The sequence below is a fragment of the Nannospalax galili genome, unplaced genomic scaffold, assembly GCF_000622305.1.
Source record: "Nannospalax galili isolate Female #2095 unplaced genomic scaffold, S.galili_v1.0 scaffold45, whole genome shotgun sequence".
In the NCBI taxonomy this organism is placed as follows: Eukaryota; Metazoa; Chordata; class Mammalia; order Rodentia; family Spalacidae; genus Nannospalax; species Nannospalax galili.
This window is the reverse complement of record NW_008355775.1, coordinates 3,074,449-3,097,237: the sequence shown is the minus strand read 5'-3', so window position 1 is coordinate 3,097,237 and position 22,789 is coordinate 3,074,449. Positions and strand designations below refer to the sequence as shown.

At 40.1% G+C, this 22,789-nt stretch overlaps 1 protein-coding gene across 1 annotated transcript in view; it reads left to right on the top strand.

The window, feature by feature from the left end:
* Nucleotides 1-22,408, top strand: part of Atp6ap1l (ATPase H+ transporting accessory protein 1 like) — a 41,083-nt gene extending 18,675 nt beyond the window's left edge. Inside the window, exons 2-7 of the mRNA XM_008853296.1 lie at nucleotides 3,462-3,502; nucleotides 4,437-4,498; nucleotides 4,973-5,190; nucleotides 12,483-12,533; nucleotides 15,338-15,578; nucleotides 21,673-22,408. Of these exons, the coding sequence (XP_008851518.1) occupies nucleotides 3,462-3,502; nucleotides 4,437-4,498; nucleotides 4,973-5,190; nucleotides 12,483-12,533; nucleotides 15,338-15,578; nucleotides 21,673-21,975 (916 nt within the window). The 3' untranslated portion in view covers nucleotides 21,976-22,408. The remainder of the gene's footprint in view (nucleotides 1-3,461; nucleotides 3,503-4,436; nucleotides 4,499-4,972; nucleotides 5,191-12,482; nucleotides 12,534-15,337; nucleotides 15,579-21,672) is intronic.
* The last annotated feature ends 381 nt before the right edge of the window (nucleotides 22,409-22,789 follow it).

Here is a 22,789-nt window from a genome sequence, read left to right as displayed (position 1 = left end):
GAATGCACTGGGGAGTTTCTTTTCTGGTCCTGTCTGTTTGGTGTTCTATATGCTTCTTGTATTTGTATGGGCATGTCTTTCTTTAATTTAGAGAAATTTTCGTCTACAATCCTGTTGAAGATCTACTCCATATCATGATCCTGAGATTCTTCTCCTTCCTGTATGCCTATAAGTTTTAAGTTTGGTCTTTTTATGGTGTATCACAATTCCTGCATATTCCATTCTTGTGATTTCTTAAATTTGTCATAATCTTTATTTGAGTGGTCTAGTTCATCTACTTTATCTTCCAATCTTGATATTCTGTTTTCCATTTCATTCATCCTATTGGTGAGGCTTTCTCCTGTCATTTCTAACTGGCTTACTGAGTGTTTCACTTCCTTCTTCATTTCTCCTGAGTAGTCTTCAATATTTCTAGGTCTTTTCAGAATTCACTCAGAAGTTTATCCCTATCTTTCTTCAGTTCTCTGATTTGTTTGTGTGTTCTTTAAATTCACTGATTTTTTTTTTTATCATGTTTTTAATTGTTCTTTTGAGTCCCATGTCCTACATTATCTCTAGGGGGTTCTCTTTGTATTTGGTATTCTCATTGGTATTTGGTGGGGATATGTTATTTTGGCTTTTCATGTTATTATTTTCTGTGATTTTGACATGTGAATTTCTTTTTTAATTTCTGATTCTTGTGTGAGACTCAAGCCTTCAAGTTTAGGTCTGCTTCTTTTTGTAAAATTTATGTGCCTTTGTGGTTTACTTTTTGGGCATGAAAAGCTGGTTCGTCCAAGCTTCCAGTTTTCTCTTTTGATTTTGAATTGGGGTGGCCCGATTGCTTTTGTCTTTAGGATTTCCCACAGAGACCCAATTCAGATGAGGATTAGATGCTCTCAGGCTTTCTCCTAAGGTCTGGCTCCCTCCAGGAAAGATTTTGGCCTCAGGAATATGGGGGTTGGACTGGCCTGGGAGCAGGGCCCAGGAAAGATGCTGGTCTAGGGCAGCTGGTGGCCATGCCACCCAGAGATGCAAAGGGAGATGGGGGTGGGAAGAGGCCTCAAGGGCTCCTGGGGACTGCACTGAAGAACTGGGTTGGTCTGGATTCAAAGGATCAGGAAGCAGTGGTGGTTTCCCTTCATGTCTGCAGTGCCAAGACAAGGAATGGGACAGGTCCCAGGCTAGGTGGAGAGACAGGCAGGGGAGATGATAGGTGAATGAGGCTGGGGAGTCAAGGCAGAGGGCCGGATAGACTTATCCCCGAGAGAGGCCTGCGGGTCGTGCAGGGCCAAGGAAGCAGAAGGCTGAATTTGTATTTTTAAAAAGAATAAATGTTGAACAATTTGGCTTTAATATGTTAACAACACAACGATTTCATTATAAAATATTTTATTATGCATTGTTATATTTTTGTTATTGGTTAAAGCTCAATGTATAGTACACTGCTTGGCACATAAATAAGCTTTATAATATCAATGCGTAAGGATCAGAATTGATTTATTAAAAGATTTCATCAGAATTTTCTGTATTTTTTGTATTTTGTTTGACAAGCATATATTTTTTTTGTGGATGATGGAAGGTTTTATTTTATTTTATTTATTTTTTTTGTTTCTTCCCAAAAATACTTTACTTATTAAATAATATATCCATAATTTATAACATGATCCAAAAATACAGACATACATCTTTACATTATTTAATAAAAAGATTTACAATAGTATCTTTCATTTACAAAAAGGACATAAATAATAATTCCTTGAAAATAAAATGTGCCATTCATGTTAAAGCTGCATCAGCCTGCTGGATGGAGTGTGGTCAAGACACCACAGTGCATTCCAAGGAGAAAGATGCTTCAGTCGTGCCCCCATGAGAACACTGTTCTTAGACCTCCCTTGCTTTAAAACTCCTTTTGGTATAAGCAATGAAAATCACTGTTCACTGAAAACCTTAGAAAACTCAGGTCTTCAATGCCTGAAATAAATACCCTTCACTGTTTGATTTCAAACCATGAAGACCTAACCTCCCAGCTTCATAACAGGGCAGACCCTGAACACATGCTGTCTGGACAACATTATTGCTTAAAGCGTCCCTACCATGGCCTTCTAGGAACAGGTTAGGACTGAGGCAGCTGTCTGAACAGGGACAAGCAGCCAGCCATGTCCCCAAGCCACCCACAAGCGGTGCCCCCCCCCAACACATAGCTCTTCACTGCAGAGTAGAAGACATAGCCAGTGGCCTGACTCCTACTGACCTCACCTACAGGATAGACTGGCAGTCAGCACTCCTCAGACCACCACACTACTACCATGTTCACAGATCTGGGGGACTCCATTTAACAAACCTTTTTATTTAATTCATCATGCTTCTATAAGAAAACTGGAGAAATTCTTCAAACTACTGATAATGTGTAGGGAAAACAAAGATGATTCCTCTTAGCAAAACACTTTGTATTATACAGAGAGGACCCACCCATGGCTCAGGCAAAACAGCTGCCACAGTGGCCTGCAGGGGTCACCCAGCCCCACAGCCTTACCCACTCTGTCCAAGAAACAAGGATGGCTTGCAGGGTAGGCCTTGCTGGGCAGGCACGAAAGAGGGTCTCGTCCAAGAATGGAGACAGCCACGCCCGGAACAATGCTCACTGGCACAGCACCACAGTGCCTGCATTTCTACAGCACGCAAGCCAGAGCTAGTGGTATGACACTTTTTCTCTGGGTGTCCTCCTTGCTCACAGATAGTGATGGTGGGGATAAACATTTCACCAGAGTCCAAACAACACCCAAGGGATTTTCCTCTTCTGCTCATGTTTTCTGTTTTGTGTTGTTTTGGCGCCATGGATCAAACCTAGAGCATCATGCTTGCTGAGCAAATACTCCACCACTGAGCTAAATCCTCAAACTCAAATTTTCTGTTTTTTCCAAAGCTTAAATGCATCTTATTTTGGTGATATTACTGTAAGGTTTTTTTTTTTTTAATAAATATATTTTTAATTAATTGATTAATTTGTCTTTTTTAGACAGCATCTCCATGTAGCCCCAGCTGGCCTGGAACTCGCTATGTAGACCAGGCTGCCCTTGAACTCACAAAGATCTCCTGCCTCTGCCTCCCAAGTGCTGGGATTAAAGGCATGTGCCACTATGCTGGGCTCTTTTTAAGTTTAATAACCCATTGATTTCAATTTCCTCCATGTATTTCTGGATGTGTGGCTATCCCTGCCCTGACTGAAGATCTATGGACAGTTGATAGCTTCTGGGGAGGGAAAAGCTAATGTTCTTAAAGGTGTGACTCCTGGTGGGTTGATACCTTTCTTTTAAAATCAGAAATTTATCACTGAAAATGCAGAGGTTTGAGTAGTTACGGTTACCCTCCTGTACTCTGAGAGGAACTAAACTGGAAGACACTTCCTAAAACTTCATGTGAAATCTCAGTTGTATATTTGTTCAGCATTTAAGGCTTTTTTTTTCTTTTTCCAATTTCAGCTTTCGAACGTCTTCAAATAAAGAAATAATTATAAGGAGTGGTAAGACTTGTAATCACCCTTATGATTTCTTGAGGGGCAGGGATTTAAAAAGGGCTTTTTAATTTTTTTCATCTTTTTGAGATAGGGTTTCCCCATAGCCTTCGCTGGCCTGGAACTCACTTATGTAGTCCACGCTGGTCTAGCTCTTGCGGAGATCTGCCTGCCTCAGCCTCTGCCTCCTGAGTGCTGGAATTAAAGGGATATGCCACCGTGCCCAGCTAAATAGATGGGCTTTTTCTGGGGTAGACTTCTCTCACCAGTGTTGTTTGTTCCTGGAGTGCCTCCTGGAAAAATCTTAAAGTAGGTTATTTAAAATTATGAGCAAAATCAGGCTCAAACTGGATATATGTCAGTGATTAGCATAGTATTATCATTGTTCAGCTATGTTAATAAACTAGTGACTTGAGCCTTGGTACTCATGTTACGGAAAAATTGGAGACCAACAGTTGAAGTCAGGTGAGGAGAGGAAGTTTAATAAATTTATGCTAGCGGGACTGACCTCATGGGTAATATGGAAATGGAAAGCTTTTGTAACATGATGGTAATTAAGAGCTTTGCAGCAGGGAAAACTCTTAAGAGACAGGTATGGGGAGGTGAGCAGAAGTCTCCCATCCTGTCCCTGTGATTGCCCAGGATGGAAGTCTTTGTTTTCCAAAGTTTTCGCATTCCTGCAGCCTTTATGGCCATATGTTACCTTGCTTGATTATCACATGTACCTTTTACTTAATTGTCACCTACGTGCTGTTTTATCTTTTGTTTGCATTTCCCACACATGGGTATAAAGCCCCCAAAACTGGAACAAGGGGTCTGACTCCTTTTATTCATGGGGTCAGTCCCGCTAGCATAAAATTATTAAACTTCCTCTCCTCACCTAACTTCAGCTGTTGGTCTCTGATTTTTCCATAACACACATCATTATTTATTTATTCGACAGGTCAACAGAATAATGGAGATATGAAACCAATCCAGAATTTCACAGCAATACCACTCACACAGGTACGGTTATGTCAGGAGGTTAGACTAACTAAAAATCACCTTTCAATTCTCTCAGAGCTACTGTGAAAATATAAATAATGATCATATTAATAATGAACATAAACTTACTTGGACTTCAGATGGGAGCTGTGTTATGGAAGTCTTATAGCTGAGAAAACAAAGTTCTCTTCTTTTGCTTGACCTCTTACATTTTTCATGATAATGCTCAGTTTTATTTTTTTCTGGACAGGAGCACAATAGTAAGTATATCTTTGAGTACTGGTGAGCTTGGTTTGCTGTTCTCTCTCATCTAATTTTTCTTTTATTTGTATATACACGAGAATAATTGGTTTACTATTTGTGCTGTAGTTTGAGTAAATATATAAAGGCATGTATCATTATTACATGATGCAAATTCACTTTTATACTTGTCAGAATTCCTTGCTACTAAGGACTCAAATTCATCTCTTAAATTTCTTCTATTTGGTTTATTAGGCTTTCCACTATAAGCTGAGCAAAGAACATTGGAATGCATTCAGCCATCATAACCCTGTTAAGTTCTCCAGGGATGGAATCCCCTGTATCCTCTTCTGGACCAAAAGAATCACAGTTAAATTTAAGAATCAGACCTGGCTGGACCTTACAGATGAAACATTAGGTCAAAATACAACAGTGGACATCGGCAACTCAAGTTGCAGTGAAGAAAGTGCCATGTAAGTTGATCTTTCTGACTGAGAAGCTTACAGGAGTACAGCGACCTGCTAACTGTGAGGGACCAGTTTGTTTCCCTTTGTTGTTGAAGAGAAGTGGGCTCCTTGTGTACCCTGACACTCATCTTTGAAAACTTTATTTTATTTACCATTATTTTATGTAGTATGTATTTGTAAGAGTGAAAGCACATATGTGCCAGAGCACATGTGTGACGTCTGAGGCTGACTTCCTGGAGTTGGTTTTCTCTTTCCACCGTAGACTCTAGGGACCAAAGTCAGGTCATCAGGCTTCCTCAGCAAGTGAAGTGAGCCATCTCACCGTTGCACCAGCCCAACACTTATCTTTGAGGAAGTGCTTCATATTTAAATGAAAGAACAAATCAAAATTAGCTTTAAGAGTTGCTCTTTTTCTCCCTGCTAGTCTTTTCTAAGCCCTTGAGCAAATTGTCATAGTAACTTCTAGAAAATATGGATTTTGAAAATGAGAGTTTCCAAATTCATTCAGGGGGAGGGATGGAGGGAGGGAGGGAGGGAGGAAGGAAGGAAGGAAGGAAGGAAGGAAGGAAGGAAGGAAGGAAAGTTGGTTTCAGGTTTGGTCTCAACTCCAAATGTTAAGAATCAAAGTATCTTTGTCTTGCTGTGAAAGAAATTACATGCCACAACAGGGCATACATGTCTTGGGTGAATCAGAAAAGCCTCTCTTTAGCCAGGACTTTAGATGGTGTGCTTAGTCATGGTAGGGCATTCTCAAATTATAGAACATTGCCTGTTCCACAATTTGTTTTGTAAGAGTATCTTTGGTCAAATTTCAGAGAATTCTAGAGGGCATTTGAGTGTGTGTACAATAATTGGTTTTGGTTTGAGACATGAAATGAACAGATTTTTGAGATAAGCAGATTAAATAGGTATTCCTTTTGAAGAACAATCAATTTTCAGAGCCCTTCTCTGCTTCTGAGTCATCCAAGAATTTTTTTTCCTTCTATCGTTTGTTTTGGTTCAGAGGGAGAAAATTTGCTGTTTCACTTGTGTTCGATAGTTATTGGCATAGTGGGTGCTTTTGGAAGATTTTTTGCTTTTGTTCTGGCCTAGGATGGTGAGGATTCTTTGATGAGTCATATTGTGCCTGTCCTCATACATGTATTCTTTTTTTATACTTTACATGCTTTGGTTGGATATGCCTGTTAATTCCCAAACTTTCTCTCTTTAAAATTCCTAATGATAAATTTGGGCGTGGTGGCACACATCTTTAATCCCAGCCGTCAAGAGGCAGAGGCAGGCAGATCTCTGTGAGATTGAAGCCAGCCTGTTTTACCTAGTGTGATCTAGGCCAACTGGGGCTACAGGGAGACCCTGTCTCAAAAAGACAAACAAAACAAAACTCTTGAGGATGGGTAAAAATGGATTCTGTTGATACATACTTAAAAGTCATGTTATGGGTCTTAGTATCTTGCTCTTTAGAATGATTCTTAGTAGGAATTTAGGGAATTTTAAGAATCCTTCCACTTTTGTTTATCTTGTTCTAGCCCAGCTATCAAGGACTATCAAAGAGATGCCCACACTGCTGAGACATCAGGACTTTTTCCTTCAGGCTCTAATTAATTCCCTACAGGGTTCTTTATTTGTGGTCAGTTGCAGGGAGAGAAGCTGATTGCCCGGGGGATAATCTTGTGTGTCCCTGGTTAACTGACCTGCCTTGATTTTATTTACCCTTACCCTCAGGGATTTGTGGGAAAAATCAGGGCAGCACAGTTTTTTACTGGGCATGGAAACCTTATCATCAGTGAAAAACCACATATGGGAAAAACAAGAACTTGGCTCCTAGGTCCAGTTCTGCCAGTGAGCTGTGTGACTTTGCAAACAGTAATTGTTGGTGAAGATGGTGACAACTAGTCATTATCGCTAACAGGCTTTGTGCTTTCACCAGGAGCCTGGGTTGGTGAGGCCCTTCCCAAGTCTGGTAGTCCTCACAATAGCTTTCTGAGCTACAGCTCATCATCCCAGGTGAGGAAGTGAGGGTCAAGGTTAGGAAACTGATTATAGACACACAGTTTAATGTTAACAAAGTGGGGAGGGGGTCTAAAATGCTTAAGAAAACCAGATGAGGAAGCATGCATAAGCACTTTGGGGACTTGTCGAATGCTATTAAAAACGTGTCCTCTTTTCTCCTTAGCTCTAATGACAGCTCCAAGGAAGTGCAAAGCTGTTGCTGTCTAGCTACTTGGCAGAGAGGCCTTTTGAGCTTTTTATTTCTCTTTTTAATAATCTTTTTAGATTTATTTTTTTATTTATGTGTCTGTGTGTATGTTTATGAGTCTATACGTGCATGTGTGTGCCAGAAGAGGGCCACTAAGTTAGAGTTATAGTTGTGTAGGTGCTGGGAACTGAATTTTAGCCCTTTGGATGATCAATAATTGGGCAGGCACTGATAGCTTCCTAGTCATGGACCTAGAGTTCTCCCTTGGTGTAAGCCCCAGGTGGGCAGCACCATCTCTTGCAGAACTGCTCAGGCAACTGTGTAGGCAGTGTAGACTGACCCTTACTTGGAGAATAAGCCATGGAACTCTTCTTAGAAAGTCGGTGTTTCAAGGACCACCTGCTAAGACCTGATGAGGTTGATTCCTTTGAATTGCAAATTAATGAGATGACTTTGCTGTACTGGTAAGGGAACCCTTACTTTTGACACAGAGTGGGAGTTGCTGAAAGAACAAACCCGAGCAGAGATATAACCATACAAGGTCAAAAGCACTGACTGAAAAATGATGACCATGTTTTAGCTTTTGGAAATGAAACATTCAGGGATAGACAAATTCGGCAGACAGATTTGCTATGGAAGTCTTTTTAAATAGTGAAATCCTTGCAAATACAGCACAATATGCACAGAACAATGTGCACAGACACAGAACATCTGTGCACAGTTTGAAGTTGGACAATTATAATCTGAAGAATTAAGAATCCGTTTTAAATGTGTAAGAATAGGGCACCTGGGTGAGTTCTTTTCTCAACTCTTGCTCTGGGTTGTATCGTCTTTGAGTCCTCAGTTAGTGGTATGGCTCCTGGCACTTGAAAGATCTGAATGAATGTTGGATTTGCTTCATTGAAATTGGCCTCATGCTATTTGCTCCAAAGCAGAGCATGCTCACCACCTTCCACTGAAACCAGGCCTGCTGGGGGAAGCTCTTGGTAAGTTGCTACTGGGAGGTGGTCAGTTGCCTGATCAAGCGCTGGATGGCTCGTAATGACTTTACACTGAGGTTTAATTCATTAGCTACAGAGCAAGCTTGTGGGTGGCCAAACTATTATGGTCCAAAGGAAGAACTAAAGAAATTTCTGTTAAAATAAAAAATGAGTGAAATTTATAAAATACATTTTGTGAAATGCACTTTCTTTGAAGTATTTTTTGGTAATTTGTAGTAATAAAAATGCTATTAGGGAAGGGACCCTTTGAAGACAAGCTTTACTTAGTAAAAAGGCTATAAAAGTGTTTGCAAATAGGTACATCTATGGTGTTCAAGTTTAAGATGTAAGAAAATGCAAATATTTCTTTATCAATTATAGTTCTATGATTTATTTTGCAATTATCACAGCCCTCCCCCATAAATAGTATTAAGATAAATTCCAGTGCAATCATTGATATTTCTTGTTCTTGGCAAGTAGGTCAAGTTAATGAGATTACATATGTATGACATTTTTCACTCTTAAAGCTATCTGCTTTTGCTTTCTCTGGTATTATAATGTGTGCATCAAGGTGCTCCGACTTCTAGACACAATATTGCAGCAGAATCCTCTGCATATTTAAATTTCTCACACTTTCCTTGTATCACCATCTAGCTTATTCTTATTTTTCCAACTTCACTGAAATACGGGTGAAGAATAATAAATTACATGTGTTGAAGTGTATCATTTGATCCCTTGTCACACATGTGCACATCCATAAACCATCACCACAACCAAGATCGCAAACATTATCACTATGGCCCAAATATCCTTGCTTCCCTTTGTAATCCATCACTCAGACCACTCCTACCTCTCCAGTCACCACTGATTTGGCTCCTATAATTAGAGATTAATTTTTGTTTTCTAGAATTTTATGTAAATACAACCATATCGTATGTACTTTTAACTGTGGCTTCTTTTACTTAGCATAATGACTTAGACCATCTTCTATGATCAGGAGGAGGCTCTTTTCCTTTGCTGCTTAGAATCTGTTGTATGGATTTGTCACAATTTACTTATCCATTCACCCATTGCTGGAAGTTTGCCTTTCTCCTCCATTTTTTATGCAACTTGTTAGTTACGAACATTCATGTATAAGTCTTTGAGGCAGAATGCATTTTCATTTCTTAGTTATCATTTCCCAAAGTAGTAGAATGGCTGATTCATGTCACATGGGCATGCTCAACATTTTACAAAACTGCTAAACTTTATTTAAAAAAATTAAAAAAAATTCTTTTGGATTTTTGAGACAGGGTTTTGCACTGTAGTCAGGATGGCCTGTGACTTACTACATAGTGAAGGTTAGTCTTTTTTTTGAAATTTATTTATTATTTTTATTTTATGTGTATGTGTGTATTGCCTGCATGTGGGTAAGTGCACCTGTGTCGTGCAATGCCTGCAGAGGTCAGAAGAGACTATTGGATTCCCTGGGACTGGAGTTACGGACAGTTGTTAGCTACCACGTGGGTGCTGAGATCGAACTCGGGTCTTCTGCAAGAACAGCCAGGGTTCTTAATTGCTGAGCCATCTCTCCAGCCCCAATGAAGGTTAGTCTTAAACTTAGAGCATTCTTCCTATCTCAATCTCCCCAGTGATGGAATTACAGATGTGCACCATCATACTTGACTCCAAATTAAAAAAAAAAAAATCAGCCCCCCTCCCTCTTTTTGAGACAAGGTCTGTTGTATTCCAAGCTATGTTCAAACTTTCTGTGTAATCAAAACTGGCCTTGAACTCCTGATCCTCCTGCCTCTACTTCTTGAGTGGTGAACACCAGTCTCGTAGTTTAAAATGAATCATTTTGCCTTTCTACCAGAATTATATGAGAATTCCATCCAGTTGCTTTATATCCTCATCAGTGTGAGATTGGGGAGAAAATCTTTCTGAATGCTTAATAATTTCTGAGCAAATTTTACCAGGCTTTGGCCTAAAGGATAAGCTTTGCACTTAGTAAGAGATTAACCTCTTTAGGGTAATGTATTCACATACCAAATGGTAGTGATACTCAGGATCGCAGGGACATTCCAGGGGTTGGGGAGCCAAAGAGACACATCTTTCTGCTGGATATATTTATTTTTGAACCAAAGATATTGAACTTCAAGCCACTTGTGTCTTTTATGGTAAGTTATTTGCTCTCATCTAAAGGCTAGTTAAATTCTTCCTCTTATACTCCTGAGTAGGAACCTGGGATCTCTCCTTTTCTCTTTCCAAGAAGAATTTATTGACTCTAAGGGAACTTTATTCTCTCTCACATTCAGAAGGTGAGGAAAGAGCCATTGACTCCCTCCATGCAAATCTCCTAATTCTGGAGCTTCTCAGTCCCATTACCTATCCCAGTATATGTAGGATGATGCCTGACTCTCATTATGTTGCCCAGGGAAGGAACTACACTGAAAGGAGAACCAATACTGTTATTCCTATGAGTGAGTAATTAATCTAGTTCTGTTCCAGGAAATCTGGTGTTTACTTTCAAGAAAGGGTGCATAAACATAGTATCAAAAGTATATAAAAAGTTTCATTCTGTTTGCTGTGCTGTGATGTGTTAATATGTTTTTATTTTGTTTTTCTAGTGCACAATGATGCTGATCATCTTTTTGTTTTATTATTGTTTTATATTTACTTCTTTATTTTTAATTATGTGTCTGCCTGTGTATTTATATGTGCACTACATGTATGCAGGTGCCTGTAAAGGCCAGAAGAGGGTGTCAGATCCTACCTAGAACTGGAGTTACATGCTACTGTGAGCCACATGATGGGTTCTGGGAACCAAACTCAGGTCCCCTGGAAGAGCAGCAAGTGCTCTTAACTGCTGAGCTATCTCTCCAGCCCTTATTTTATTATTATTTTTAATTATGTGTGAATGTGTATGTTTGTCTGTGCACAGGAATGCAGGTGTCTATGGAGGCCAGAGGTATTGGATCCTCTGGGATTGGAGTTATAGGCAGTTGTGATCTTCCTGACATAGGTACTGGAAACCAAACTCAGTTATTCAGTAAGAGCAGCAAGTGCTGTTAACTCCTGAGCCATCTCTCCAGGCCTGTTCCTCCCCTCAGGTTTTTGAGATGTGATGTCATGTAGCTTTGTCTGGTTTCAAACTCACTACATGGCTAAGGGTGAACTTGAACTCTGGATCCTCCCGCCACAGTTTCCCAAGTTCCCAAAGCTGAGATTACAGAAGTATACCACCACATCTGAACTTGAGCATCTTTTTGCCGACTATTTGTATGCTTTCCCTTTATAAATTATCTGTTCAACCTTCTAATTATTTTCAAGTTTCGAGTTAAGTTTACTATATTCTAGATAAAGTCCTTTATGTGTATTTTTATGAATATTTTGAGTATTTTCTCTTTTTCTGTATCCCCTCCCACCATCACTTTTTCCCCCAGAAAAAGTTATATAGACCAGGCTGGCCTTGAATTTGCAATTCTCCTTCCTTAGCCTCCTTAGTGTTGGGATTAGGAAGACAGGCACCACTATGCCCAATTCTGTTTTGTTTCCTTTCTCTCTTTCTCTCTTCTTTCTTTTCTTTTTCATTTTTATTGATTTTACTTGTTTATATAGTTTTTTTTTTCTTAACAGGGTTATTTGAAGAGCAAAACTCGTTTGCTATAATAAAAATCCAGTTTATCAACTTTTCTCATGTACTATGATTTGTATTTTTCAAGAAAACATTACCTACACAAGATTGTGTAACTATTCTGTTTCTTCTATAAATTTTGAGTTTTAGACATTACATTTAGTGCTATGATCCATTCTGAGGCAATTTTTGAGTATGGTTGTAAATTAATTCCAATCATTCCTACTCAAAAATTAAAATTATATTTGTTTATTTATTTGGGGTGTGTGTGTGTACATGCAAACTATGGTGTGTGTATGTGTATGTGTGTGTGTGTGTGTGTGTGTGTGTAAGTTAGAGGACACACTTAACAAAATGGGGTTTCTACTCCCACCATGTGGGTTCTAGGGATTGAACTCAGAATTCAGGTCATCAAGCTTGGCAGAAGGTGTCCCCGGTAGCTGAGCCATCCTGCCAATCCCAGTCAATCCTATTTTGATGAGCTGTATTGTTTCTATTTTCTTAGGTTGTCTTTAAAGTTTGGTGACACTGAAGAGTCCAAAGATCTTGACATAAGGTAGGTGGGATACCACTTTGTAGTTATAGTTTCAGCACCTCAGATATACTCTACTTAATTTATTCATTCCTCATGTGAGTATCAAGGGCTTGGATTTGCCAATCCTGTGACACATTAAATGCCATATATATCTAAGCACCCCGAGAAATCAGTGACTGTGGGTGATAGGATCCTGTAGGAATGCTTTCTTTAATCTCTCCCAAACCTCTACTTCTTGCATTCTTCAGTGAGGAACTTAAGGACACATGAATCTGAGAATGTGGTATCCTTTCCCCCAAACAATGAAGAAGATAGAAATAAAGCTCTATGGGCTTGAGGCTCTGGTTTAAGCTGATTCTGATTTGTAGCTCCTGATATGAGTCACACATATTTATGACAACAAATAAATCTTTATCTTAATTCCCCAGCACCTAACAATAAAGGTCCCCATTTTTCTCTATGGAATGTTGCACCTACTAATAATGGCTTGTCTCAGCATTTAACAATAAAAATGTTGAAGGCACAAATTTTTTTCTCCTAAAAATATTCTAATAATTTATCTCAGTAGTTAGTAAACAAGAAATTTGAAGGCATAAATCTTCTCCTAAAAATGTAGTTCAAGGGCTGGGGAATGGCTGAGTCACTGCAAGCATGAAGAAAAGTTTGATCCCTAAAGCCCACATAAGAACAGCCAGGTGAGGGGCTCCTTTTTGTAACCCCAGCAGAAAGTGGGAGAGTGGAGACAGGCAGATCCCTCGGTCTCACTGGCCACTTAGGCCAGTGGGCCACAACAGAAGGTGGACAGTGTCTGAGGAACAGCACCTGAGGTAGTCCTCGGACTTCTACCTGCACACTTGCACGTGCGTGTGCACTTTCACACACATGAACATGCACATCCATGCACACTCAAAAATAGTATTTCTCTTCCTGTATGTGACCCTTTGGTAGAGATGAACAGTTTGTCTCAACATTATTTGGAAAACTATAGGATATGCCAGGGTAAGTAGTACTCCTTCCTGAGCTGCACTCTGTGGTGCACTTTGGCTTTGTGAAAATATTCATAAGATTCTCCAGCAAAAGGTTATGTAACCAGACTTATTTGAGAACGACTATGTACCATGCCTTCCTTTGGAAATTCACATCATAAATGTACTTACTCAAGCATCTGAAAAGATACATTCTTAAGGAAAACTGGCTTTTTATAACTGTAATCCAGTGTTTCCTAAGTTTAACCTTGAAAAGCTTCACCCTCAGAACACCTGCCTACACATTATGGGACACTGATGTTTCACTGATCATAATTTAGAAAATACATACTACCATCTTTCATGGAAAATTCTTTTTTGTTGTTGGAGATGAAAACTGGGGCCTTCTGCATGCTAGACGAGTACTCCCCCTTGGAGCTACACACCTAGCACTTCAGAGAATCTTCAAGAGAAACAGAATCCCACTAGGTGACCAAAAAGATGTACATATCTGATCTAGAAAAGGTGAATACTTTTGATTTGTAATAGCACTTTTTTCAACTGGAAAATACCGCTGTTATTATCATCACCATTTTTACTTAAGATAAAGATGTACAACACACACCGGCAATACCTTATCTGTATCTATTTAGGTCTTAACATTGGAGAGCGATAGAACACACCTGCTCAAATTTCATCTGCCCATCCTTTCTTGAGAAAAGCTTTTGCTGGTCAAAGGGTCAACTGCCTTCCACTCTAGGCCAGGCCAGGAGGAATGTAAGCACTCCAGCAATCTTCAGAGATAACTCTGAAGTGTGGTTTTTGCCTTGACTCCCAGGCTTCCCCATGACATCTGGCTCTTCTTGTCCACTTTGGAAACATGTTTAATGTTGTGCCTGTTAGCTGTCTCCCCTTTGCTGTCATTGCTCTTTCCTCCACTCCACCAGATCTCCTTATAGTCACAGCTGGCCTGGAACAGGCAGACTGGCCTCAGTCTCATAGAGATTCACCTGCCTCTGCCTCCTGAGTGCTGGAATTAAAGGTGTGCACCACCATGCCCTGCCACTCTACATATTTAATTGACTGAATCCTCATAGTCCTATCTTTGTCTCAGGGTCTGCTTCTGAACGAGCCCTGAAATAAGATAAGAAGAACCCCTGAAAACCAAAAAAATCAGCAATATTGAGCTACAGAATAAGAAAACAAAAGTAACCAATAATCCAATTAACACTTGTAATTACTAATGTTTTTAATACCATCATTCTTGACTTTTGTTTTATGCAGTCATTCACTTTTTAAAATGAAAAGAAATTTATGACATATACATTATAATTTTTCATGACTTGAGAATATTCTACTCTTGACTGGTTGACAGTAAGGACTTTGGTTTCAGGTTGAATCTGAGTGTGCAAGGCATTTTGTCCCTTGGGGTTTCGTGTGTGAAATGAGCATAGCAATATTGTTCATCTCACAGTGGAGTAGATAAGATTAAACAAATGCTAGTAAGATAGAAATGTGAATGGTATGTAAGAAAGCTATTATTATTTTATGACAATTTAATTCTGTTAATGTACATTTAAGTTTCTATCAAATTTCTGGCAACAACAATAAATATAAATTGATTCTTTTTTAAAAGAGATTTTTTGGTAGGATTTTTGTATTCCTTACTTCTGGTTGGTCAGTCATAGACTTTCTCACCAACCTTGAGGAGTTTTTACTTGGAGCCAAAGGGAAGCTGATCCCCAGATCAGTTCCACAGCCTGACAAAAGAGGGCGCCATTGTATTGTTCATAGATGAAGCCCCGGGTCAGTAAATGCAGTAAAAGCGCACTGGGTAACACTAACTATAATAATTTTCAGATTCATCCTTACCAATTACAACAAACTGCCCAGCCAGAGTTGGTTTAGTTTGCATCGAGTCGAGATTGTTTTCAACAATTCAGTGCAAACAACTTTCAATGCAACTGATATATACGCTCTGTCAAGTTATTCCTACCACTGCCAACGCGTCAGCAGCCTGCAGCGGAACGATGCCCTGCTGTTGCCCAGCAGCACAGGCGACGTGGCAAGCCCGTGGGAGGTCACTTTTATTGATTTCCAGGTAATAAACTAAAGCTCAGTACACCTGCATACTTGGTGCCAAGGAACTCAGTGTTTGTTTGAAATCACCTGAAAGAGATGTTTAAGGAACGAGAGTTCATGCTTTCAAAGGAATGTTGGCTTATTTTCAGTCTTCTAAGGTATACAATGGAGTAGGATGGAGTGTTTCCTCTCCTTGTGTCCTCAGCATCCCTGCCAAGGACTGGCTTTTTAAGTTCCTGTTTACCTAGTCACCAATCATTATCTAAACCCTAGCACAGCTGTGACTGAAGGCCGGTGACTGACACTTCCTGGGCTGAGAGGCCTTTGTCCCAAGAGCCTCTAAGGGCCACTTATTTGATTTCCTCAGGGAGTGGAGCAGCATCCTATCAGGACAGATAAGAAGTAACTCTGTAGTGTGAGTGACAGTGTTGGCAGTTAGCATAGGAATCATCAGTTAGGGAGTCAGAAATATCCCAGAGTTCTAGAAGGCAGTCAGAGAAAGGCTTGGGAGGACAGCAGAGAATCCTCTCAACTCTATCTTGTTTACTTTGGCAAAAGCTTAGCTTGTTCTGTCAACTCACTGAAATAGCAGACATGGCTTTGCATGTCCCTTATAAGGCCATGTTCTAGTCTTTTCCATATACATGGAAATATATATATATGTGTGTGTGTGTGTGTGTGTGTGTGTGTTCATATAAATTCCCCTCAGGCTGGGGGAGGTGCAATGTTGATGCAAGGTCAGTGGGGAAGGGATAGAGCTTACTTTTTGGAATTAGAACTGATTTCAAATCATAGCTACATGGATAAGTTACTTAATCTTGTCAGCTTTTGACCTGTCTTTATGAATATAGAGAATGAATGACCTCATATACAGAAGCACCCAGGGCCATGCCAGGCATGGATTTTACAATACCTTTTAGGACTTTCATATATTAATGGTTAAGACAGTACATTTTATGTTATGTATATTTTGCAACAACAAAACAAAAGGGCAAAGACAGGGGATTAAAAAAAAAAGAAGAAAAAGAAAAAGAATATCAGAAGATGACTGAGGAGTCACCAGTAGTATTGGTTCACAAAACCACAGAAATAACACGTCTACTGGCAGGATGAAGCACAATTTAGCTTAGAAGCTGTGGAGCAGCCAGCCTAAAGAAGAAACATTTCATTATATGTTCATAAAGTCCCTAGACTACAGAGAACTTGTTTCAAGGAATATGTTCCCCTACAATGTTGTGCAACATGTATGCCCTCAGTAGCATCCTCACAGTGAATGTGTATCATAAATGAGTTGTTTGGAAATGCCCATAATGTGAACAGATGACAGAATGCAAGTTCAGGTCCGGGGAGAGGGGTTTTTCCAAAAGGCTGCTTTCCACACATGCAGGCTTGCTTGTCTTTCCTATTATAGGATAATCTACATTTGTCTCTTAGTATGTACAAGGGATTAGTTGTGACCCTTCTTCTTCCCATGAGTACCCAAATCTGTGGATGCTCAAGTCTCTTATATAAAAAGGCATAATAGTCACATATAACCCATGTACAGCCTTCCATACACTTTCAGTTGTTTCTAGGTTACTTATAATACCTAGTGACATGTAAATGCAATATAAGTAATTGTTACACTGCACATGTACAGTACAATTTTTTCCAGAATATTTTGGATCCACAGTTGGTGGCTGGTTGAACGTCCATGAATGAAAGTCATGGATACTGAGGACCATCTTTGTGCAGAATGACATGGCATGCATGGAAACTCAGACGCCTCAGATAAATACAATTTTTTTTAAATTTAATTTTGTGAATTTCATATAGTATGCTTTGATCATATGTAGATCCCCTCTTATATCTGCACCCCGTTTCTAATCCTGCCCACCAAATTTCTGTACTTTAGAATAGATAGAAGGTCCTATAGAGTTAGGTTTGTGTCTCAAATGTCCTTCGATGTAAATTCATTCACTGCAGCCTGGTCCAGGCTCCAAATGAGACTGGCTCTCCTCTCCCAACAGCCATAATTGCCAATAGTTTCTTAGTAGGGTTAGAGTTTCTTACGTATTTCCCCAGGACTGTGCTGGGATTTTGTCTAGCTTGAGCTTATATGGGACTTGTCCATGCTGTCACCACTGCTCTTAGTTCATATGAGTAACTGCCCAGCTGTCTGGAAAACTCTGTTTCCTGTGGTCATCCACCTTCTCTGGCTCTTACAGTCTTTCTGTTCCCTCTTCCACAATGATCACCAAGCTTTGGGAGGCAGAAGTTTGATAGGTGTCCTATTCAGGGATAAGCACTCTGCAGCCTCTTATTCTCTGCATGTTGGCTGGTTATCGTTCTCTGTATTAATCACCATCTGCTGTATAGGGAGTCTTCTCTGCTGAGAGTTGAGAGATGCATTAATCTCTGGGCATAACAGTACATCATTAGCAATCAATTTAATACTATATCTATTTAGCAGATAGTTGTATTAGGTTTTCTCCCATGGCCTGTGGACTGTTTAACTTCAGGTTCCTACACCTGATATCAATGTCATAATATTAATGTCACTGTTGCACATGTAGCAGATCTTTCCAGGCCAGTTGTACCTTGTAGGATTCACAACTGGATAAGGTTCACACTAAGTTTTCTCTTCAGATAGATTATACAGCACCTTCCAGCTCTATGAAAGCTAAGCACTAGAGATGCGGCTTTGAAGTCAGCCTCAGCTTGATTTCTCTTTGTTTGTCCTACAATTAGGGTCTTACTGTGAAGTTCTGGTGGGTTACTAAGAGCAAGAGCAATGGCCAGCAGTGTTTGGGGGGGGTCTATGGGTCCCCTGGTCAATAGCTTCAAAAGATAGAGTCCATTCCTGGTATTGTGGTTTGACTTTGGATGACTGTGGTGTCTAGTAGGGGCAATGTCCCCTGTTATAAGGTAACTCCTTTTAATCTTTTTTAAAAATTAAAAATAATATATATGTATGTATTATAAGTAGTTTCTATAGTGGTAGGCCGCCATATGGCTTTTTCTAAAGGCCTTTAGTGTTGGTTATCCCTCCCTCCTCTGCCCTGCCCTCCAAATTTCCACCCCATTTAACCCTTCTTACTCTTTTATGCCCCCCTTCCCCTTTATATCATCGCATTCCATCTCCCCTTCCAGGGAAGTCCCCCCCATTGCCCATGGCCTTTTACTAGTCTTTGACCTCTCTGAATTTTCAAATATGCATATCTAAAATTTCAATGCTAGCATCCAGCTATAAGAGAGAACATAGAATATTTGCCTTTCTGGGTCTGGGTTACCTCACTCAGGATGATTATTTCCTGTTCCATCCATTTACCTATGGATTTCATAAATATCCTTTTAATTTTTTGATATATCCTTTAAAAATGAAGCAGGTGATGGAATGAGGAGACATTGTGTAGTATTATGCTCCATGAGCCCACTAATTAGGGGCTGTCTTCCACAGTGATTCTTTTGGGTTTGCAGAAGTTTTTTCATAATCCAGTTTCTTTCATTTTGATGTAGTATTTAGACATCAGGCCCTCTTGTCAATTTGAACTATTCTAGTTCCAAGTAATTAAAGAGGAAGCTTCTCTTCCTATTCCGTGGACAGAATGCAAGGAGTGGCTAGTGTACAGCTTTTCCGAAATGGTACCCATCTGCATGATGTGGTCTCCTTTTATCTGAGGCTTTACTTTCTGTTTTGGAAACCTGACATCACACAGTCTGAAAGCATTAAATGGAAAAATAAACAGTTCACAATTTTTCAAGAACCTTTTTACAGAAATATTATAATTGTTCTTTTTTTTCTTTCATACTGAGATTTTACTGGTTGAGAACCAGTATACAGACATTTCAATTCATACACAATTATTAATAAATGTACCAAAAGTCTAAAGAACCATGTACTGTGTTTCTTTTTAAAAGTTATTCCAATGATGCTCCTGCTTCGAACCTGGTGGCACATTTCCCTTTAGGGGACTCATTTAACAGCATCATCAAACGCTGACCAACAATCTTTCTTTCCACTGAAATTTGTTATCACATATACTAGACACTCAAATTTTCATCTTTCACAGCACATTTTCAAAACTATTAGGAAAACTGGACCACCATGACCAGATGTTACAGAGGGCACACAGTTCTGACAGGGCGATGACCAAGGAGTGGTATTTTTTTTTTTTTTAGAAAACTGTTCACCAAAAACACAGGACTAGAAGTCATCTAAAATACTCAAGACACATTAAATGCACAATTGAGACTCCCAAGTTTCCATTTAGCATTCTCTGGGTCACAGGATCCAAAACTAACCCCCTCTATGGAACTACACTGATACCCAAGACAGTGACAGCCTCCCATGATTCAATATGCCACTATTTTCTGGTTGTACCAAAAAATAAACAACCAGCGAATGATTTCACCTCTTAAAAAAATCATTTACGCTTAAAAAATGGGATGAGGTGGGATTTTCTCCTTTCAAAAATGTTTCTAGAGCTACTAAAAAACTTGCATTTACAAAATATTCCTGATAAAAATATTCCTCTGGATTGTACAAGGGCGGTGGGGAGACTGAGGACAGGATGCCGATCGGCCGGACTTGGCTTGCGGGTCTCTCCGTTTCCCTCGGGCAGGTCTTTAGTCTCCCGGTTGGCTACTTCTGTCTGCTTTCCCTTTACTCCCCTTTTTCCTTTTGTCTGCACTTTTTTGTCTGAAGATTTGTCCTTTCCCGCGGCCTTTTTTGGCTTGGATTCCACTTTGGCAGGAGGTTTGGCCAACAGCCACGCCGATCTGCTCTTCGGCTCCTTGCCCGCCGCCTTGAATGACCTTCCTCTTGGGCATCGTGGTGGCCCGGCGGGGCGGGCGCATGCGAAGCAGAGGGCAGTCACCGAGCCGCGAGGCCTGGCCTCTGCTCCCGCAGCCCCGACTGCTACGACCTATAATTGTTCTTTTTATTACTAGTTATTAATCTTTTCCTCTACATAATTGACAAATTAAACCTTACTGTAGGTATGTATGCACAGAAAAGCAGGTATAAACAGTCATCTCTTTGACATTTATGGAGATTCATTCCTGGACCTTGTGCTAACACCTAAACCAGAGGATGCTCAAGTCTTCTGTATAAAATGGCATAGCATTTGCATACAACCTCTTCTATACTTTAAATCATCTCTAAATTATTCATAATACCTAATATAAGTACTATGCAAATAGCCACTGTGCTATATTATTTAAGGAACAGTGAAGAGAAGTACATACAGTTTCTTTGAATATTTTTAATCTTCAGTTACAGAATTCTGAAGGGTTTGAATTTATCAGTTGTGGTTGTGGTTTTACATTGTCTAGAATATCAAAATCAGAAGTTTTATTTCCTAGTCTTGAATTGTAGGATACCTTTAGTTACCACAGTTATCCATCCCAGAATTTATGAGCAAATTCTCTTTTAAAATCACATTTCAAGCCTAGCATGGTGACTCATGTCTATAACCCCTATGCTAGGGAGGCTGAAGCAGGAGGAACAAAGGGAGTTTAGGGCCAACCTGGGCTAACCTTGTCTCAAAACAAAGCTTCACTGTCTCAGTAAGTGTAATCATATTTCTTGGATCGTGTGTTTAAATTATTCCACAATTTTGTGACAGTATGTATCCTAGTTTCCTAGTTGCTGTGATAAAATACCTTGTCAAAAATAACTGCGAAGGACAAACACTTTGTTTTACCGTTCCGGGTGATAGTCTATCACTGAGTGGAAGTCAAGGTAGCAGAAACTTGAAGCACCTAGTCACATTCACAGTCAAGAACACAAACACATGCATACCTAGTACTCAACTCATTTTCTCCAGTCGTGTACTGTCCAGGACCCAAACCAGGGAGCAGAGCCATGCACAGTGGGTCAGGTCGTCCCTTGTCATTGAATATAACCAAGCCAACCCTTCACAGATACGTTCCTAGAGAATGTGTTCTAGGTAATCCCTCATTGAAACTCTCCTCCCAAGTCATTCTAGATTCTGGCAAGTTGACAATTAAAACTAGCCATTACAGTATGTTAAATTTGGTTAATTAGGGGCCCAGAATCACAAGAACAGTGAGAATTGGTTTGTAGAGGAAAGCACAGGTGACTTGTGTTCTTTTCTTTCTCCGAACAGATTCAGAGCTTCACTATTAAGGGGGCACAATTTGCCCAGGCCCGAGACTGCGTGTCTTCCTTCTCGCCAGCTGTTCTGATCGGCCTGGCCATGTCCTTGATCCTGTTGCTGGTGCTGGCCTACGCCCTGCACATGCTCATCTATCTGCGCTATCTGGACCGCCACTACGAGTTCATCACTTCTCCTGTCCACTTTCCACCTCTGAAGGCGCCAGAGTCTGGGGAGGAGAAGGAGCTGCTGGAGAGCCAGGGCGCTGAGTGCTATGAGCTGAAGAGCCAACAGATCTGCAAAATCTATGTTTAGCAGCGCAGACTTCAGTCTCCTCACTAGGCCACAGCCGACCCTGAAAGGCATTGTGCCCTCCTGTGTGGACTTGTGAATTTCTTGATTAAAAAGAAAAAGAAAATACATAATGAGTTGGTTTTGAGCATCCACTGACTTAGCTAGGTAGATTTAGGGCAGTGAAAAAATAACTCAAGGGACCCCCATAGAGACAAACAAGACTGCTGCTCCAGAGAGACTTGCACATGAAGGAAAGAGAGAGAGAAAGAATAGGAGGGAGGAAGGAAGGGAGCAGAGTGAGGAAGACGGGGTGGAAGCACAATGCAATAAAGACAAGCAAAACACCCTTGGCCTCTGCACCTCTGCCAGTTTGGATATGGTAAGACTAGAAACAATAAAGCTAACATTATCTGGAAGTTCAGAATGTAAACATTCTATAAATTAATTCACATTTCCCCCCTAAAATTATGTTCCAGTTTAATTTCAAAAAGTAGTCTTTATTTCTCTTTTTTATAGAACTATTATAGGAAGACTGCTGTCAGCCTGTGGCAGAATATTTTACTCACAGATCATCTTGCCAATGTTACTCAGAAGCAGCAGTCTGTGGAGCCCAGTCTATGTAGTAGAGGCAAGAGTCTTGGCCCTTTGAACCTGGTTGTAGGCCTATGCTTCCTTGTCTGCTGTAGACCTCTTGGCTATGCTGGCCACGAAACAAGCAGCAGAACTAAGTGTGAACAATGTGTATGCTGTGTAAACACAAATGCACGAAAACTACTCTAATCCCCTCTCACTGAGGTAGTGTACTCAGAACTCTTAGTTGAAAATCTGAGGCCGT